The sequence below is a fragment of the Nannobrachium achirus genome (genome assembly GCF_963921795.1).
Source record: "Nannobrachium achirus genome assembly, chromosome: 12".
In the NCBI taxonomy this organism is placed as follows: domain Eukaryota; kingdom Metazoa; phylum Chordata; class Actinopteri; order Myctophiformes; family Myctophidae; genus Nannobrachium; species Nannobrachium achirus.
In genome coordinates this window covers 45,960,432-45,982,396 of record NC_137832.1, presented here as the reverse complement: position 1 = coordinate 45,982,396, position 21,965 = coordinate 45,960,432, and the positions used below count along the sequence as shown (strand labels likewise).

Here is a 21,965-nt window from a genome sequence, read left to right as displayed (position 1 = left end):
GACTGAACTGAACTGAAAAAGGGGGGCAGGGTAGTGAGCCAGTGTCTTAAGGAAGCTCTAACAACTCACTTAAAAGCATTCATAACAAAAAATAACAAATATTACATTCTGTCTATAATAACATCTTCTCTGTCCAGTGTGAAGCTCTCTTTTAAGGACACCTAAGAAGCTGACAGCTCAGAAACACCCTGTCTCTCTCTCTCCCTCCCACACACACAGGCACGCACACACACACACACACACACACACACACACACACACACACACACACACACACACACACACACACACCCACCCACCCACCCCTGGGACTAGCCAGAAGCAAGTACGACAACCCATGGCATTGACCATGAATCATAGGGGGAAAGAGAAAAAAAAACGGGGGGGGGGTCTATCAAAAATAGTCTAAGCAGTATCTGTAGGAAAATAGATGGGGAGAATTTCCTGCGGCTGATATAATGTCTTATGCTGATACAGGGGACACACCAAACGAAGGTTTGGAAGCTTTAAAGCTGGTTTCCATTGAGATAACATTGACCAAGCCAGGTCCAAGCCAGGCAGCAGAGAGTCCGCTGACCCCCTACTCTGGCTCTCCGCCGGGGCCTCTGTGATGGTGTTGTTGGAGGAGTTCTGGATGGTGTTATGGTTGGAGTTTGGGTCACCGCAGCAGCTGTGGCAGGAGTTCTGATTGGGAGAGGTATTGGGTAGGATAGACGAGCAGGGAGAGTGGCCCTGAGGCACGGAGGGTGGAGGGTGGTGCTCGGTGGCCCCTCTGCCCGGCTTCGGCAGCTCCTTGTATGCTAGCCTTCCTGGTTCCTGGGCAAGGCGCCTCAGGGTGCCCAAGAGGAAGCGGATGGTGCCAACATGGCGGTACTTCTCACTCTCGATGTCCACGTCAGCCACGAAACCCCACGCCAGGGACAGGAAGGAGAAGAGACGCTGCTGGGATGCCAGGTGGACAGACACCAGGTCCAGACAGACGACCAGGCCCTTACAAAATTCATAACAAAAAATAACAAATATTACATTCTGTCTATAATAACATCTTCTCTGTCCAGTGTGAAGCTCTCTTTTAAGGACACCTAAGAAGCTGACAGCTCAGAAACACCCTGTCTCTCTCTCTCCCTCCCACACACACAGGCACGCACACACACACACACACACACACACACACACACACACACACACACACCCACCCACCCACCCCTGGGACTAGCCAGAAGCAAGTACGACAACCCATGGCATTGACCATGAATCATAGGGGGAAAGAGAAAAAAAAACGGGGGGGGGGGGGGGGGTCTATCAAAAATAGTCTAAGCAGTATCTGTAGGAAAATAGATGGGGAGAATTTCCTGCGGCTGATATAATGTCTTATGCTGATACAGGGGACACACCAAACGAAGGTTTGGAAGCTTTAAAGCTGGTTTCCATTGAGATAACATTGACCAAGCAAGCAAAACGTTCAACTATATATCTGCAGTGTGAATGAGGCATTAGGCACTTCTGAAAACACAGTGTACATAAAAAGAAAACCATAGGAAAATTAGCTCATTGTTCAGAAGCAGTCAGATTTAGGGGGAATGACTATCCAGTTCATCCACAAATGAGTCTGGCCAGCCGCGGGTGGATCTGGGCCTGGACAGGCCCATACTCCACCATCTCTCCGTCCACAGTGATCACGCCTTGAGGAGAGAGCGGCTCCAGCCGCAGGGCCCTCACCTTCTGGTAAACCAGGTGGGGACAGCCACAGGCCAGGTGGGATCCTTTCTCCATGGCCAGGAACAGGCGCAGGAGGGCGGGCCGGGAGATCCCTGCCGTCACGTAGAACAGGTGTATCAGCCCGTCGTCCGGCTCCGCCTCCGGGGCCGTCAGCAGATCCTTAGCCAGGTGGGACTGGTAGATGGCCAGGACCAGGACAAAGTCCTCCTCCTGGACCAGCATCCAGCTCTCTGGCACCGGCTGGTCCAAGCCAGGCAGCAGAGAGTCCGCTGACCCCCTACTCTGGCTCTCCGCCGGGGCCTCTGTGATGGTGTTGTTGGAGGAGTTCTGGATGGTGTTATGGTTGGAGTTTGGGTCACCGCAGCAGCTGTGGCAGGAGTTCTGATTGGGAGAGGTATTGGGTAGGATAGACGAGCAGGGAGAGTGGCCCTGAGGCACGGAGGGTGGAGGGTGGTGCTCGGTGGCCCCTCTGCCCGGCTTCGGCAGCTCCTTGTATGCTAGCCTTCCTGGTTCCTGGGCAAGGCGCCTCAGGGTGCCCAAGAGGAAGCGGATGGTGCCAACATGGCGGTACTTCTCACTCTCGATGTCCACGTCAGCCACGAAACCCCACGCCAGGGACAGGAAGGAGAAGAGACGCTGCTGGGATGCCAGGTGGACAGACACCAGGTCCAGACAGACGACCAGGCCCTTACACAGCAGGAAACCACAGCTCAACAAAAGCTCCTCGTTCTGCGCAGGAGGACACCTGAGGGAAACAACACCGCAGGGAACCAGACATGACAGGTCAAAAACATTACAGGAAAATAAAGTTTCATACATTGTGATATGGGAATCTAAAGATTCCACACACAATCTAAAGATTCCACACACACACACACACACACACACACACACACACACACACACACACACACACACACACACACACACACACACACACACACACACTATAAAGATTCCCATCACTATATCACTATATCCCATAAAACACCTTATTTTATTTGGGGTGTTTCAGAACAGAATTTACTAATTTCAGAATTGAAATGAGTAAATACATAATGATGTTGGATAGTGTTTAAAGAGAGACAGAGATACAGACAATAAATGTGTCACTGAATCAATAGATTCCTTCTGACCTCCATTGGGGCTGTTTTACAACAAGGCATCATCATTCAGAGAGTGTAGTTTTTACCACTACATATTAATCACTTTTAGTTTTTCAGCCCCGATCTCTCTACTCTCTCTCGAGCGCTGAGCATATGCTCTGCCCCATCAGCCATTGGGATAATTGCGCCCAAGGAAGGGATATCGGGTTAAGGCATTACATTAGCTTACTGGGTGTAGTGGTGGACTGAGGTGGCTAGGGCGTCGCCTGAACCGCCTGGCAGGATCCCCAGTGGAGTCTGGAGAGCCTTCTCCCAGTCCTCTCTCTCCTTCAGGACATTTACTGTATCACCTGGGCAGACAGAAAACACTAGTGCGTTCAAAGTGAATGGAGGCAGAAAGTGGTTGAATCCCTGTACGAATAACAAAGGTATGGATTTCTGATGCTCTAGATCACTGAATGCTTCTAACCTCCTCCCACCACCCCCACCCATAAGGCAGTTACATTTTCACCAATCTGACTATAGCCATCATCAAAGAAAAGTTCCTTTTCCCTTTCTCTGCGTACCATCAGAATCTGTTCGTGAGAGATTACATTTTCACAGGCCCAGTGTAAAACATCCTATGAATAGAAAGCAAGTGCAAGACTCCATTCACTGATTATTCGACTTGAATCATTTTACACTTTTCCCACACGTTGGGATAATAATGAGTGAAGGGAAGCTAAGAGCACTTAACGTCCCCAGACTCATTATTATCCTATAACAGTTCTGAGAATGGTTATAATAATGCAGAAGCCTGTTTAAACCATGTCCAGTCGGCATGGTCGCATAACCGTGCTCAGCGCAGCCAAACCGATCTGTGGGAGGCCATTGGTTTTAGGCCCTGCAGTGACAAAGCACTCTGACAGTTAAAACAAAGGGGATGTTCCAAATGTACTGCTCAAAGAAATGAAGAGAACAAAATGTTCCCTTAATTCTTTGAGGTTTATTTGCGCAGTACTACAGTATACTATACTCAAATAAATTCAAATAAATTAAGGGAACATTTTGTTCCCTTCATTTCTTTGAGCAGTATATGAACATGCAGTTCAAATGCATTTTCGAATCTACAACTACGGTATTCATAGAAGACTACAGGCATTCTGACCCATAGACAGACACTCAATTACATGTTATCACATGCTTGATTACATTCAGGTAAATAGCTTGTCAGATATTCAAAATGTTTTTTTTTTTCTTGTTTTTTTTTGGGGGGGGGGGGTCAAATACGTATTAGTCCAGTAAATATAAGGTAGAGGTTGGACAAAATTGTATTATTTTTAAGGCTGGGACTTTAACTGATTAATTGCGATTAATTAATTACAGAAAATTAACGCGATTAAAAAAATTTACGCATTTTAATCGCACTTAGTTTTTGCACCACAGAACCTTCAGTTTCGGGCATACCGATCATAGCGATGCACCAACCAAGAAGAGACAACAAACGCAAAGGGAGAAGTAGCTGATCAGAGCGCTTTGCTTGCGATTAATTAATCACAGAGCCTGTAATTAATTAGATTAAAATTTTTAATCGCATCCCAGCCCTAATTATTTTGTTTTTCAACTGATTCTGACAGGAATCAGTTAAGATTACCAGCCAGGATAAAAAAATCGACCCTGATCTGCTCACTGCTAATACCCTAAATCCAAGATGGCCACCATTGCGAGTATTTAATTCCAGATATTGGCATATCTTCCAAACTAATAGAGCTATGCATGTAAACAAAGTGTCTATGTTTTCGGGGCCAGGGAACTGATTAATAGCATTATAATTGATTTCTTTTTGTAACTTAACTTAAATTGTATTGCCATTTACAGGTGAAATCACAAAACAACAGGAAAATAAAAGGCACAATGAAAAGCACAGATCTTTTTAAAGCTTGACTGTGACCTCCCTGCTTGCATGATACATGTAACTTAAATCATCTAGAAACCCAAGTTACCTATCAGGAAAGGACACAGCACAGAAACTGCACTTTTAAAAGTTATTAATGATCTTAGGGTGGCTGCTGACAACAAAGATGTGTCCGTTCTCCTACTGCTGGACCTATCGGCGGCTTTTGACACAATTGACCATACAATTCTAATACAACGTCTCGAACACTGGGTAGGACTGTCAGGGACAGCTCTGTCCTGGTTTTACTCTTACCTAACAGGCAGAAGCTACTCTGTTAATCTAGCTGACTTTGAGTCAAACAAACACAACATCTGCTCTGGTATTCCACAGGGCTCGATTCTTGGTCCTTTATTATTCTCCCTCTATATACTGCCGCTGGGAGAACTTATTTCCGCTCACGGTGTGAATTTCCATTTCTATGCTGATGACACCCAGTTGTACCTTTCGGTGGCTCCGGATGACCCCTGTGCTCTAGACCCATTGCTGACGTGTGTGTCTAGCATAAAATGCTGGATGAGTGAGAACTTTCTCAAGCTAAATGGGGACAAGACAGAAGTTCTCATAATAGGTTCTACTGCCCAGAGAGAATCAATAATAAGTAGACTTGGTAACCTGGCTAAAGAAAGTAACACCTCTGTAAAGAACCTGGGGGTGATCATTGATGCTGAATTAAATTTTAATACACACATTAATCATGTCACGAAGATTGCCTTCTTTCACCTTAGAAATATTGCGCGAATTAGAGCCTATCTGTCGCTGAACGATGCAAAAACGCTGATCCACGCTTTTGTTTTCTCTCGGCTTGATTACTGCAATGCACTTCTCTCCGGTCTGCCAAAGAAATCAACTGACAGACTACAACTTGTTCAAAATGCAGCAGCCAGAGTTGTAACTAAAACTAAGATGAGAGAACATATTACTCCAGTTTTAGCGTCGCTACACTGGCTCCCGGTTGTTTTTAGGATTGATTTTAAAATTCTTTTACTTGTTTATAAAGCTCTAAATGGTCTGGCACCTTCGTACCTCTATGACTGCCTGCATAGATATGTTCCAACCCGCCCACTCAGGTCCTCTAGTGCAGACCTACTTGAGGCGCCAACAATGACATATAAAAAATATGGTGAAGCAGCTTTCTGCTTCTATGGACCGACAGCTTGGAATAAACTCCCACTACACCTAAGACAGGCAGCCTCGGTGGATAGCTTTAAAGCACAGCTCAAGACCTATTTCTTTACTCTTGCTTTTAGCTGAATGTTTAAATCCCTGTGCTGCTACTGACGTCCGCACTGCTCTGAAATTGTTCTTCAATGTTTTATGTTTTTATTTTTCTGCTTTATTGTAATCATTTTAATTATTTCTTTTTATTATGTATTTTTTATTTTATTTTACTTTTCTCTGTTAAGCACTTGTGCTTCATTTTATGCTCTGTAAAGCACTTTGAGCTGCATTTCATGTCATGAAAGGTGCTATACAAATAAAGTTTTATTATTATTATTATTATAATCTACTCAAAATTAATTTATCCACATCATATACAGTATGTAGAACTTAATTTAACATCCTGAGAGCATATAGTCATCCAGAGACTCTGCTTCCCCTTCACCGCATCATTGGTGCAAGTGATTTCAACACCCAGTGCTGTCTAATCATCTACAAGCTCTTCACTGTTCACTCCAACATTGGTGCAGGCAATTCCCTTGCACTGACCACAAGCCAGGGTGCACAGCAGTCCATTCTTGCGGCAGGAACAGGTGTTTATGTTGCATTTGACTAGCTTCAGCAAGGATGCTGGAGCAGCATCCCTCTGCATCCTCACTGGCTTGAGATTCTCCACATGTTGGCCTTTGTGAGGCAACCATCCCCAATTGGTTGGATCAAGAATATTGCATGGTCTGTACATGGTGGTACATTCTGTAACTATGGTACTTGGCTGCATCGCAAGTAGGTGGGAGAGATTCAGGAGGCAGATGGACCAACCTGGACTCCAACTTGCTACTGAACCTGGCTGCTCTTTCAAAGTCAAGGCTATTTCCAGGCTTACAGTTGTACAGAACTTCTAGAGTGCAGCCTGGCCATTGTTGACATCATCGTGGCTTCATGAATAAGCTGGCGGGGTCCTTTAGCTGTTGGCATTTGCTCATTGCCATGACCTTCCCTATGCAGTACGGCCATGCTGTCGTATCACACCCTGTGATGGCATGTAGGAAGAGCAACGATGCAGTAAAGTTAGGGGCTAGATGATCTGTTGAGGATCTTTCTGGCTGTTGTAGGAAGATGACATGATGTCTGGGACTGAGATGGTGCAGCAGCAGGAGCAGCAGGTTGGTGTCGTCCCCAAACACTGCCACTGATCTCCTCTCTTACAAATTACCTTATTGGAGTTTAAAGCATTAAGTCACTTCTTAACCCTCAATGGTTCCTTTCTGAAAAATTAGATTAAGTGCATTAAAATGCTCTCCACAACAGAGTTTAACCTCACAAAAACTATGCCTAAACCTGACCTTAACCTTACAGAAATGATGCATACCTTAAACTTAACCTCCACCTGGGAGACTCTCCATGATTCACATCTTCTCTTAACAGCCCCCCGGATTGGTAGTGGACGATAGTGATGAGACAGTAGAGTTTCTGACAGATGCTGTTCATTGTAGCACCAAGCACCGTTGATAGCACCGTAAAACTATAGAAAAATATGACAAAAATAATATGCATTAAACATGAGTCTATAGTAACACAAAATACAAAGTCACTATAGTCATTAAACAGTTAACCAGAAATAGCTTAAGTTGGGCTTTACAACAAATACTATGCCTCTTAAACTGTACAAATAGGACCTGTTAGGACAATAAAACATCATATAATGAGATTCACCATGTAAACAAAACATGTACCTAACAGGCCTACATGTGTTGTATTCATTTTGACAAGACTTTTAAAGTGTTTACATTAGAGCAGTTTTAACCTAAAGTAAACACACACACTTGGCACTTTATGAAATGTTCCTCTTATTCATCTTACTAACCTCATTCCAAGGGGTGTTAAACATGAACTTATTTATAGTTTATCTGTGACAAACGTTTTGGACTGGCTTCAGTCATTTTGCTTTTTAGAAAATCTCCCAGAATGTCCTCAAGGTGACTTATACGAACTGACTGAATGCAACAGGAGGAACTCTGCCACCCAGAGGACGTTTTTGTAAACAACACCCAGAAAGACAGTCTCAAATGTATCAACAGAAAGGATAGATAAAGACCAATCGATCAATAAAGAAGAACAACTATAACCATAATTGAATATTAATAAACTTGTTTGGTGGGCATTTACACTTACTGTAAGTGTAATGGAATCAAATATCAATAACTGGAAGAAAAACAGATATATCAGAGATTTACATAAATGCTAGGCCTATAACAATTTTGTTATCATCAGACAAAGTATTGTATTGAGTCTTGAGGTGTTCACATCAACACCTTAAATTTGAAGGCAAATGCATGGATAGTAGCTATAGGCCTATATAACCTATCACATGCTTATGGGTCATTGCATAATGCAGGCATATGACCTATTAATCAACACCTCATTTGGATGTTTCATTGAAGGTGTAAAATGTCAATGCATCTAAGGTGTTGATGTGGGTTTGAAATGTAGTGGAGTAGAAATTAAAGTAATTCCTCAAAGTGCAATACAGAAAAAAGATGGGTATGGGTATATATTATATATATATATTATTATTATTATTATTATTATTATTATTATTATTTTTTCCAAATTGCCTAGGTATAACACGGCTAATATGGTTAATGTATATTTTACAATATAATAATTTATATCTGCACAGTATAGTAAAAGTGTTCCAATCATAAAAGTAAAAGTACAATATTTGGTCTTGAAATGTAGTAGTAGAACTAAAAAAAGTATTGGAAATAGGCCTACTCAAGTAAAGTAGGCCTACAAATAAATAAACTGTTCAAACCACCTCCTTCAAGTCAAACCCTTATTTCAAATATTTGAAAGGAGAAAACAATATAGGGTATAATGTATTATGAAAAAGATAAATCCTTGCTATTCATCACCAAAACCTCACCAATTTCACATTGATGAAATGCATAGGCTATAATACTTCCTAAGGTTAATATGAGCATCAAAGCAATATTTTAAATACTTTTTATTAACACATGCAGTCCATGTGGAGTCAACTCCAAAAAGGTATAATAGATAAATAAACTGATCAATTTGATCTCTTTGTTCTGGTAAAAAAAAAACGACTGCCCTGAATCATGTGATACCTGGCTTAAACAAACAAGAAGTACACGCCCCTTCACATGCGTAGAGGAAGACGTCCGTGGTTTAGAGTGGAGAAGGACCTCCGACCTCGTTTGTCATTTACTTCTACCCAATAAGGTAAGAATTAAATTAGCTTATAAGCTTAGCATTTGCTTGAGATAAGTGGCAATGAGATTGTTCTTTTCTTAAAACACAAGTGCTGGCATGGTCCAATTATTTTTGGCCATCTGAATATCGATTTTATATCAGAATTACAATCCAAACTTCCTTCTTCAAAGGACAACTAGCCACATGGACGCCACGCCAGGGTGTTACAACAACGCCTTTCTTCTTTTTCTTTTAGTGTCTGTTTCTGATAATGCATTATGTAAATGCCCATGCATTTACAATGGAAGATTAATCTATTTGGTGTTTTAAAGTGGTGCTTTTGGCAAAGAGATTTGTAATTGCAAAATGGGCACGGCTACCTGGAGAGAGAGAGGCTGCGGGCCTGATGGAGGTGAAATGGGAAATGAAAAGAATAAAACAAAAAACTGGGTAACAAGAAGTAGACAAATGGAAAGTTAGGGACAGAACCTAGGCTAGGCCTATAGATCAAACAAAAAACCTTTGTTTGATCGAAATTGACGTTTTTCATCCACAATTTATCTGCCACATGAAAGACATAAAACGAGTTAATAGACTGTGTGTGTGTGTGTGTACAGTTTATTTGGGGAAACAACCGAGGCCATGGGGAACTGGATGGTTTTAAAATAATGGTTTATTTTTGTAAAAACGTGACAAAGCAACATGGGTGGGAGACCCCGAAAATGGAAAAAGCAGAGAGGTAGAGGCTGATACAATATAATACAATAAATCATGGCCTGTATGGAGGGCTTGTAATTTAAAAAAAATCAGTCATATGAATTAAGTGGTAAAGTCCTTAAACCGCGGTCTCGTCACTGCAGCCGTAAGAGAGTGATCTGGTTAACAGAGCATTCTCGAGTCCACATGATGAGAGTAGGGCTGTCCATAGTTATACTTCGACCGAAACCGAAGATTTCGGTCAAAAGGTCCTTTTCGACCATACAATTATTTCAGAAGTCCCGAGGGATATAATTTTGTGGTAGAAAAGGACCTTTTGACCGAAAACGGCGGTTTCGGTCAAAGTATGGACGGTGAATTTGCTATGTTAAAACCACAGAATGCCATGTGCCTGATTTTAAAGAGGTGGAAATATAGGCCATTTATTAATTGACTGTATTAGATCAAAAGAAGTCTGGAGTAGGCTAGGCCCTAATATGAATGACATGAGGTGCCCTGCCATAGAGACATCTTATGCCAATTTTATTTGTGAAAAGGAAAACTTTGATTTATTCTGGCTATGCGTATGTATTACCATCTTTAAGCTCTGGAAGACGAGAATGTCTACCGACAATATTTTTGTGCTGACAAATAAAAACTGAACTGAGAAAGCTAAGAACAATGGACTTAAAAAGAACCTCCCCTAAATTAAACTGGCCAGCAATTACATTATGAATTGTATTATATTGTAAATGTAACTTTTTATGCACTGCTTTTTTTGTTAATGGTATTTATTTTTGAAATGCTTCTTTATTGTCTTGTTATGATTTTGTTAATTTGTGAACATTTTATCAACTTATTTTCTCCAAGCATAAGCTGACAGATGTGAGCTTGTACATCTTATCTTTTTTCTGCGGCTGAACAATTATGTCTAAATGCCATTTTTTTTATGTGGGGGAAATCATTTCATTGTTAGTTGGTTTGCTCCAAAATCCCATGCCGGTCTTATATGTAGCTATAGCATTTGTTCTCATGAGTCCTTGAAAGAGTTCCATGGGGTCCCCAGCTAAATCATAATTAGGAACCAAATGGACCCTTATTGTGTAGCAAATCAGAAATGTGCCCATTTGGTTCCATTTGTACCCTCTCAGTTAAATGTAAAAACATTGATTTTACATTTTAAAAGGGGGCTCTCAGAGACGGAAATCATATCAAATGTTGGTCCGTAGTCTAATGCATGTCAAACTGGGGATACTTGAAATTAAAATGGTTGGGAATCATGGTATCTACTACATCTTGTAGAATTAATCAAGGGCTCATAAACTACACTAGAACTAGAAAGCTTTTAAAACTGCATTTGGCTGCAAGTGTAAAACTGCATGTGAGTATCCTTAGTTTGTTAGTTAAATTCTCTGTTTAAACGTATTCTTGTAAGTGACATTTCATTGTAACTTTGCAAGTTAAAACATTTATAGTGAATTGATGATTGATTATTAAAAACTAGAGTTGCAATACCAACCGGCAGCCAATGCAATAAAGGTATATTCAGTGATTGTATTTCATTCAAATAAAAATATAATTGGTACATTTTCCATTCATTCTCCTCACTAGAATGTGTGCTGACCATATAAGGACTTCCACCATGGCCCGTGTTACGAGCATAGATAGATTAGGTTTTCAGAGGTGGCCAGCCAGTTCTCGACCAATCAGGGTAGAGTATGGCAGTAGTTATGTTATGATGTTTAGTTATGACGGTCAAAATAAAAGCACAGTAGCTCTGAATTAAGAACGTCTGTTAAATGCCTAGACCGTAAACTGCTGAACTCATAAAATGCCACAGTCTCGTAGTAAATCAGTATCATACATATCCTGAAGCTGGAGACGTAGGCCTACAGATATTCAGTGATTGGGTCTAATGATCAAACGAGAACATTATAATGGTGTAAAAAATCTATAAAAAACTAAACATTTCCATGCTGTAAGGCCAGTAAGGGACACGATAACTCCCGGCCACTTTCATTATCACTGAATACACCTTTAAAGGACAACAGTTTGTTCATATTTTCCAAAAGGTTGAGAATGAGAATCACTGATTTCATGCATTTGTATTTCCCCAGATCTCTGAACGAAAAGAAAAATGTTTTCAATCGCCACTATCGCAACTATCACAGGTTGGCTTTTGACTGCGGGGGTTGGATCTATCGTTTTCCCTGTGGCTTTTGGGTACATTGTTAAGGTCCAGGTCGAGGCCCAGATCAAGCGAGCATCCGATTGGTTAAGGAATGCTGGTTGCATTTTTTTAGCTTTGGCTGCTGTTATCTCTGTGCTTTGGGTGCTCGTCTTCAGTCCACCTGCAAAGACAACGAGTGAGTTTGGAGTAATTTCAATTCTTCTAATATACAGTCTCTCATTTAATAGGATAAAAGAAAATGTGTTAATTTTGTTGATAAGACTAAACTACTTTTTAATATTTAATCCTAAGACTAAACAATTTCATACGACTAAATGGTGTGTTATTTAAAAGACTAAGACTAAAATCTTCTCAAAATTAACACTGCACAAATTCACTCACTTCGATGCAGCACTCATCCTCGTGGAAACAGGTTGTCTCCCTGTGATGTCTGAAGGCTTCGGAAAGGAAATCAGAGACGGTAAGTCACTTCAATGCCTTTAATGCTTCCACCATACGTCTACTCTGGGAGCGCCTCTCTCTCTCTCTCTTCCACATCTCTTCTCTCTTTGTTTCTACTTTTATTTCCTTCTTTCTTTCTCCACAGTAATTAAGCCTAAATGCATGACATGAGTGCAGGGTTTCCTGCAGGAAAATGTCTTGACCAGGGGGGGATCTAAAGCGCGTGCGCAGAATTTGATAATTAATTAATTAATTCGAGCAATTATGTCTAAATGCCATTTTTTTATGTGGGGGAAATCATTTCATTGTTAGTTGGTTTGCTCCAAAATCCCATGCCGGTGTTATATGTGGCTATAGCATTTGTTCTCATGAGTCCTTGAAAGAGTTCCATGGGGTCCCCAGCTAAATCATAATTAGGAACCAAATGGACCCTTATTGTGTAGCAAATCAGAAATGTGCCCATTTGGTTCCATTTGTACCCTCTCAGTTAAATGTAAAAACATTGATTTTACATTTTAAAAGGGGGCTCTCAGAGACGGAAATCATATCAAATGTTGGTCCGTAGTCTAATGCATGTCAAACTGGGGATACTTGAAATTAAAATGGTTGGGAATCATGGTATCTACTACATCTTGTAGAATTAATCAAGGGCTCATAAACTACACTAGAACTAGAAAGCTTTTAAAACTGCATTTGGCTGCAAGTGTAAAACTGCATGTGAGTATCCTTAGTTTGTTACTAGTTAAATTCTCTGTTTAAACATATTCTTGTAAGAGACATTTCATGTGACATTTCATTGTAACTTTGCAAGTTAAAACATTTATAGTGAATTGATGATTGATTATTAAAAACTAGAGTTGCAATACCAACCGGCAGCCAATGCAATAAAGGTATATTCAGTGATTGTATTTCATTCAAATAAAAATATAATTGGTACATTTTCCATTCATTCTCCTCACTAGAATGTGTGCTAAAGACTACTTTTGTACTTTTAAGTACATTTTGATACCAATACTTTTGTACTTTTACTAAAGTAAAATTTAAATTAAACTATAGAGCTGTTACTCGAACGTGCAATGGCTGTTTCCAGAGCCTTGACTGTATTGTGATCCATACGATAGCTCTGAAAAGGCATATCGTGGCAAAGCTGTATCGTCCCAACGATAATTATCGTCATATCGCCCACCCCTAGTTAATTTATCGTCTACAAATGTTTTCGTGCCAAGGACGTCCAATATTTACAGGTGACTTTCGGCGCTAGCCGTTAACACATGGGCTGCTAAGGTTTATAACATTTATAGCTGTTGCTGGTGCCACCATTGGCTTTGTTTTGACGTGCCTCGCAAGCTTTGTGCGTGTGCACGTGCGTGTCCAGAGAAGATTGAGGAGGATAATCCATTTGTTTACAAACGCTCGCGAAACTAAAATCCAAACCGGGACCGACCATCGCGGTAAAGTGTCGCCGTGAAAACAATCAGCTCTCTGCTTCCCTGGTGCTGTTTTCATCTCATTCTTAGATAAAGCCCTTCTTATGTTTCAAAGTAGAATCTAAAGCAATGTTAAGTGCTTCCGCAATTTCTCCCCCAGAAGAGCTGCCTGCAGCTGCCGGGTGACGTAATGGACTCAGGTCATTCAGAGGGCAGCTGCAGGCTCGTAGAGTTAACTCTTCGTTGCCTCGTCTGTAAACAAGATAACTTCCTTTTGGCACAGTGACATCTAGTGGCCTTAACTCATCCCTGAACGAGTTTGGCTCCCCAAGTGTTAAGAGAGTATGAGTTACCTTATTGGACTAGCCCTAAGACTAAATGTTTTCTGTCAAAATTAACACTGCACAAACTCACTCACTCACATCTATGCAGGACTCGTCCTCATCGAGGAAGGATGTCTGCACACTGTGATCGAGGAGAGAGAGGAAAACAGAAAAGGTAAGTCACTTCAATGCTTTTAATGCTTCCACCATACGTCTACTCTGGGAGCCCCTCTCTCTCTTTGTTTTACTTTTATTTCCTTCTTTCTTTCTTCCCCCCCCCCCCCCCCCCCCCCTTTTTACGTACCTCAAAAGTCTCATAAATCTCATAAATAATGTTTTGAGGTGATCATTCGGCACAAGTGCCAATCAAAGTGACTGCACTGGCCAATCACAGGGCATCTTTTCCGGGACTTGGCAAAACACATAAAAGCAAAAAATCTATTTAGCAGAGTGTGATGACTTGTGTGGGACAACGATGACATGGATTGTGACATGGATGTGTTTGTAATGACAACTAGTACCACATTCATGAAAAATAAAAATACTTTTGACCACAACAAATGGTGTAAAAGTGATAGGCTTATAGGCTCCACTATATGCTATGAGCTGCTAGGTTCTGCTGGGGAAACTGGACAACAGGGGCATTTATGCCTAATAGACCCCATGGACAGTCTTTTTGGATCAATATAAGTAGGAAAATGAGCCTAGAAGTGATTTAGGGCGGAGTTGTCCTTTAATATTTTGAGACATGTTGTCTTTTATTACAAATTTACTACACAATAAATAATTCTACACAATAAATAGATAATATGTTATAACTGTAATAACCAATCTCATGAATGTGGAGTGGACCCTTATACTTTTTGCCATAATCATGTAGCTCTACAACAGAGGCACAGCCATGACAGCAATGTTACGAAAAATAATAACTAGATGGTGGTGTTGGACCCGAGTTGTGTGGTTTTACTTGCTGAGCTGGGATTGGAAATGATTTTGGTGCTCATGCCTATTAACCTCTCAGTTTTGCAGCGACCAACACATTTGAAGGAATTAAAGATACAAATAGTACTGCTACCATACCAAATCAGTTATGTTGTTCTTCGGTTCAGGCTTTGCTTTTTTTTACGTAGTTGATGTCATTATCAAACAAATAAGAAATGCTGTGCGAGCTTGTCATGTAAAGTTATTGCTGATATGGTCTTAAGGGTTTCAAAGTAGGGATGTGAAAAAAAAAGATCGACTCGAAAATCGACTCATGCTCACGGCGACTCAAAAAGTACGAGTCGAAAAATTGAATATATATATATATATAAAAAGACAAATTCCCACTGCCTCTTTATAGGAAGGGACCGCACACTCCAATGAAGGATGATGGACAGGATTCAATGCTTCATTTCTTTTTTATTGAGAAAGCACGACGCGTTTCGCTGTGTGGCTTCGTCAGGTGCTATACATATATGTATAGCACCTGATATATGTTTTTTTTTTTTTTAATACCCTTGGGGGGGCGGGGGGGTTTTCAGGCCGGGCGGTTGGGGGGGCGGGGGGGTTTTCAGGCCGGGCGGGGCGCCTGGCCTGTAAAGTGCTGCAGGAAACCCTGGAGGACCGGTGTGTGGGTCTCTGTATCGGAGACCAGTGCATGTCTGTGTTGTGCATGCTTGCATCGCAGATTCGCATGCATGCGACGCTAGTCAGGTCCGTGGACTACTGGTTGAGAAACACTGCTGGACTGGTCTGATGCGCGCGTCATAGCGGTGCGCGCTGACTTGTTTTGTTTACGTGCCTGTGTGCATGCATGCTTGACACGAAAGCTCGCTTGGCAGCGTCGCCTCATGTGCAGTGATTTTGTCAAGATAATACAATAAAACAACACAAAATACACTATCGTCGTTAATGCGAAACACCCGTGGACGCGGTCGGGGAAGGAGAGCGGGGCAGACAAAAGCTCCACATTGATACACCAGCCTGGGGTGCCAGCTTCTAGTCTCTAGAGAACAGACTATGTGCTGCTAACGCAAGGAAGAGCAATTATTTATTATAATTATTATTAGGGCTTTGATGCAAGTTCTGATGGGTGCAGCTGCAAGTTGTGTTGCTTAAAGTAATGCGCCGTTGTGGTCTCCTCTTAGCTGCTGCTTAGCAGAAAAAAAGTGGAAAAAAAAGTCGATCGACGCGTCGATTTTCGGCCGCGACGCGTCGATTCGCAAATAATGCGTCGATTAACATCCCTATTTCAAAGCTTGGCCAGATTTTTTTTAAATTAATTAATTAATTCATTCATTCATTCATTAGATTGATTTAATTACCTTAATTTCAATTCATTCTTATTTTTGCCCTCAACATTGGAGGAGAAGTAGCTTTAACAAGCACATGAACGTGCCCATGAAGACGGAAAACACAACTAGGCCTAATCAACCAACACTTGTCAAAAGTAACTAAGTAGATCACTTCACTGATACTTTACTTTACTGTACTTATACTGTACTAAGGATATTTTGAGTATTTCCTGTTTTCAGTACTTTTACTCCTACTCCACTACATCTCGATCCAAATATTTTACTTTTACTCCACAATTTCTTTTTGAAAACTTTAGTTACTACTTACTTTAGAGATATAAATGATTATACTATAAAAAAATAAATTAATTTACTTTAGCCCTATTTATACCTAGGCTACTTGAAAATAGCTAATCTATAAGCTCATTGTGAGCTTGACATTTACTTGTAACTGTAACAGAGTACTTCTAAATTGCAGTATTGATACTTTTACTTAAGTAAAACATTGAGTACTTTTCCACCACTGCTTCGCTTCACCCCCACTCCACCCATCGCGTCCTCCTGACAGCCAATCAGCGTTGCCGTTGATGTTGTCCGGAGACACTGAAATGTTTTAGTGTTGATTCCAACGGGACATGATTATTTTTTACCAAAGTAAAGTGAAGCGATATTTATTTTATTTATTTATTTGTCAGGGACAAAGCTTAATCACATGTCAGTTTTCACATCAATGAAAATGAGCCAGATTTAGCCATGAGCTAATTTTCATCTGTAGTCCCTAAGCGACTAGAATAGAAGAAATAGAGTAATGGTTGAACGGATGAACGTAGCATGTTCTCATCTTGCATTGCTTCCGAACGGACACACTAGTCGACTAGTGGCAGTGGCACTGTTAGCATGTTGGCTAATAAGCTCTGTGTGTGTTTCTGTGTGTATGCGCCGTGTGTGTGTGTGCGTGTGTGTGTAATGACGACATGAAGTCTCTTTGAAAAAAAGGTATGCACTGCGCGTACACATACTGCATGCAGACAGCGGAGCACAAAAGAATAAAAAATAACAACTATAAACACATATATATCTTGTGTAATGTGCGCTGGTAGACAGCGCAGCCTTCGACCGCGAGAGACATGAGGCACATTCCTGAACCGAGCTGTGTCACGTGCGGTTAGCGATGAGGATTTCTTTATTATTATTATATGTATTATCATTATTATTTTCCCCAGACCCTGACCAGGGGGTGAAAGATCCAGATGAGGTGAAGCCGAAAACCCCGGATGTTCAGATTCCAGGTAAGGGCCTGTTGTACAAAGGAGATTTTGAGTATATCCTGTTTCAGTACTTTTACTCGTACTCCACTACATCTCGATCCAAATATTTTACTTTTATTCCAAAACAATTTTTTGAAAACTTTAGTTACTACGGTACTTACTTTAGAGATATAAATGATTATACTATAAAACATACATTAATTTACTTGGGCTATTTGAAAATAGCTCATCTATAAGCTTGTTGTGAGCTTGATTTTTACTTGTAACTGTAACAGAGTACTTCTAAATTGCAGTATTGATACTTTTACTTAAGTAAAACATTGAGTACTTTTTCCACCACTGCTTCGCTTCACCCCCACTCCACCCATCGCGTCCTCCTGACAGCCAATCAGCGTTGCCGTTGATGTTGTCCGGAGACACTGAAATGTTTTAGTGTTGATTCCAACGGGACATGATTATTTTTTACCAAAGTAAAGTGAAGCAATATTTATTTTATTTATGTATTTGTCAGGGACAAAGCTTAATCAACATGTCAGTTTTCACATCAATGTAAATGAGCCAGATTTAGCCATGAGCTAATTTTCATCTATAGTCCCTAAGCGACTAGAATAGAAGAAATAGAGTAATGGTTGAACGGATGAACGTAGCATGTTCTCATCTTGCATTGTGTCCGGACACACTAGTCGACTAGTGGCACTGTTAGCATGTTGGCTAATAAGCTCTGTGTGTGTTTCTGTGTGTATGCGCCGTGTGTGTGTGTGTGTGTAATGACGACATGAAGTCTCTTTGAAAAAAAGGTATGCACTGCGCGTACACATACTGCATGCAGACAGCGGAGCACAAAAGAATAAAAAATAACAACTATAAACACATATATATCTTGTGTAATGTGCGCTGGTAGACAGCGCAGCCTTCGACCGCGAGAGACATGAGGCACATTCCTGAACCGAGCTGTGTCACGTGCGGTTAGCGATGAGGATTTCTTTATTATTATTACCCGTATTATCATTATTATTTTCCCCAGACCCTGACCAGAAGGTGAAAGATCCAGATGAGGTGAAGCCGAAAACCCCGGATGTTCAGATTCCAGGTAAGGGCCTGTTGTACAAAGGAGATTTTGAGTATATCCTGTTTCAGTACTTTTACTCGTACTCCACTACATCTCGATCCAAATATTTTACTTTTATTCCAAAACAATTTTTTGAAAACTTTAGTTACTACGGTACTTACTTTAGAGATATAAATGATTATACTATAAAACATACATTAATTTACTTGGGCTATTTGAAAATAGCTCATCTATAAGCTTGTTGTGAGCTTGATTTTTACTTGTAACTGTAACAGAGTACTTCTAAATTGCAGTATTGATACTTTTACTTAAGTAAAACATTGAGTACTTTTTCCACCACTGCTTCGCTTCACCCCCACTCCACCCATCGCGTCCTCCTGACAGCCAATCAGCGTTGCCGTTGATGTTGTCCGGAGACACTGAAATGTTTTAGTGTTGATTCCAACGGGACATGATTATTTTTTACCAAAGTAAAGTGAAGCAATATTTATTTTATTTATTTATTTGTCAGGGACAAAGCTTAATCAACATGTCAGTTTTCACATCAATGTAAATGAGCCAGATTTAGCCATGAGCTAATTTTCATCTGTAGTCCCTAAGCGACTAGAATAGAAGAAATAGAGTAATGGTTGAACGGATGTTCTCATCTTGCATTGCGTCCGAACGGACACACTAGTCGACTAGTGGCACTGTTAGCATGTTGGCTAATACGCTCCGTGTGTGTTTCTGTGTGTATGCGCCGTGTGTGTATGTGTGTGTGTGTGTAATGACGACATAAAGTCTCTTTGAAAAAAAGGTATGCACTGCGCGTACACATACTGCATGCAGACACAAAAGAATAAAAAATAACAACTATAAACACATATATATCTTGTGTAATGTGCGCTGGTAGACAGCGCAGCCTTCGACCGCGAGAGACATGAGGCACATTCCTGAACCGAGCTGTGTCACGTGCGGTTAGCGATGAGGATTTCTTTATTATTATTACCCGTATTATCATTATTATTTTCCCCAGACCCTGACCAGAAGGTGAAAGATCCAGATGAGGTGAAGCCGAAAACCCCGGATGTTCAGATTCCAGGTAAGGGCCTGTTGTACAAAGGAGATTTTGAGTATATCCTGTTTCAGTACTTTTACTCGTACTCCACTACATCTCGATCCAAATATTTTACTTTTATTCCAAAACAATTTTTTGAAAACTTTAGTTACTACGGTACTTACTTTAGAGATATAAATGATTATACTATAAAACATACATTAATTTACTTGGGCTATTTGAAAATAGCTCATCTATAAGCTTGTTGTGAGCTTGATTTTTACTTGTAACTGTAACAGAGTACTTCTAAATTGCAGTATTGATACTTTTACTTAAGTAAAACATTGAGTACTTTTTCCACCACTGCTTCGCTTCACCCCCACTCCACCCATCGCGTCCTCCTGACAGCCAATCAGCGTTGCCGTTGATGTTGTCCGGAGACACTGAAATGTTTTAGTGTTGATTCCAACGGGACATGATTATTTTTTACCAAAGTAAAGTGAAGCAATATTTATTTTATTTATTTATTTGTCAGGGACAAAGCTTAATCAACATGTCAGTTTTCACATCAATGTAAATGAGCCAGATTTAGCCATGAGCTAATTTTCATCTATAGTCCCTAAGCGACTAGAATAGAAGAAATAGAGTAATGGTTGAACGGATGTTCTCATCTTGCATTGCGTCCGAACGGACACACTAGTCGACTAGTGGCACTGTTAGCATGTTGGCTAATAAGCTCCGTGTGTGTTTCTGTGTGTATGCGCCGTGTGTGTATGTGTGTGTGTGTAATGACGACATAAAGTCTCTTTGAAAAAAAGGTATGCACTGCGCGTACACATACTGCATGCAGACACAAAAGAATAAAAAATAACAACTAATGTGCGCTGGTAGACAGCGCAGCCTTCGACCGCGAGAGACATGAGGCACATTCCTGAACCGAGCTGTGTCACGTGCGGTTAGCGATGAGGATTTCTTTATTATTATTACCCGTATTATCATTATTATTTTCCCCAGACCCTGACCAGGGGGTGAAAGATCCAGATGAGGTGAAGCCGAAAACCCCGGATGTTCAGATTCCAGGTAAGGGCCTGTTGTACAAAGGAGATTTTGAGTACTATATCCTGTTTCAGTACTTTTACTCGTACTCCACTACATCTCGATCCAAATATTTTACTTTTATTCCAAAACAATTTTTTGAAAACTTTAGTTACTACTTACTTTAGAGATATAAATGATTATACTATAAAACATACATTAATTTACTTAGGCTACTTGAAAATAGCTCATCTATAAGCTTGTTGTGAGCTTGATTTTTACTTGTAACTGTAACAGAGTACTTCTAAATTGCAGTATTGATACTTTTACTTAAGTAAAACATTGAGTACTTTTTTCCACCACTGCTTCGCTTCACCCCCACTCCACCCATCGCGTCCTCCTGACAGCCAATCAGCGTTGCCGTTGATGTTGTCCGGAGACACTGAAATGTTTTAGTGTTGATTCCAACGGGACATGATTATTTTTTACCAAAGTAAAGTGAAGCAATATCTATTTTATTTATTTATTTGTCAGGGACAAAGCTTAATCAACATGTCAGTTTTCACATCAATGAAAATGAGCCAGATTTAGCCATGAGCTAATTTTCATCTGTAGTCCCTAAGCGACTAGAATAGAAGAAATAGAGTAATGGTTGAACGGATGAACGTAGCATGTTCTCATCTTGATTGTGTCCGAACGGACACACTAGTCGACTAGTGGCACTGTTAGCATGTTGGCTAATAAGCTCCGTGTGTGTTTCTGTGTGTATGCGCCGTGTGTGTATGTGTGTGTGTGTGTAATGACGACATAAAGTCTCTTTGAAAAAAAGGTATGCACTGCGCGTACACATACTGCATGCAGACACAAAAGAATAAAAAATAACAACTATAAACACATATATATCTTGTGTAATGTGCGCTGGTAGACAGCGCAGCCTTCGACCGCGAGAGACATGAGGCACATTCCTGAACCGAGCTGTGTCACGTGCGGTTAGCGATGAGGATTTCTTTATTATTATTATATGTATTATCCTTATTATTTTCCCCAGGCCCTGACCAGGGGGTGAAAGAT

At 40.7% G+C, this 21,965-nt stretch overlaps 1 protein-coding gene across 1 annotated transcript; it reads right to left on the bottom strand.

Moving 5' to 3' along the window:
- Positions 1-1,593: 1,593 nt before the first annotated feature.
- On the bottom strand, positions 1,594-6,571 carry LOC308295626 (sphingosine kinase 2-like; the record flags this gene model as incomplete). The annotated part of the gene is made up of 3 exons (XM_080738675.1): positions 1,594-2,464; positions 3,055-3,175; positions 6,469-6,571. The coding sequence occupies 3 exons, from the start codon at positions 6,569-6,571 to the stop codon at positions 1,594-1,596; spliced, it is 1,095 nt and encodes a 364-aa protein (XP_080594801.1).
- Between the last annotated feature and the right edge of the window lie 15,394 nt (positions 6,572-21,965).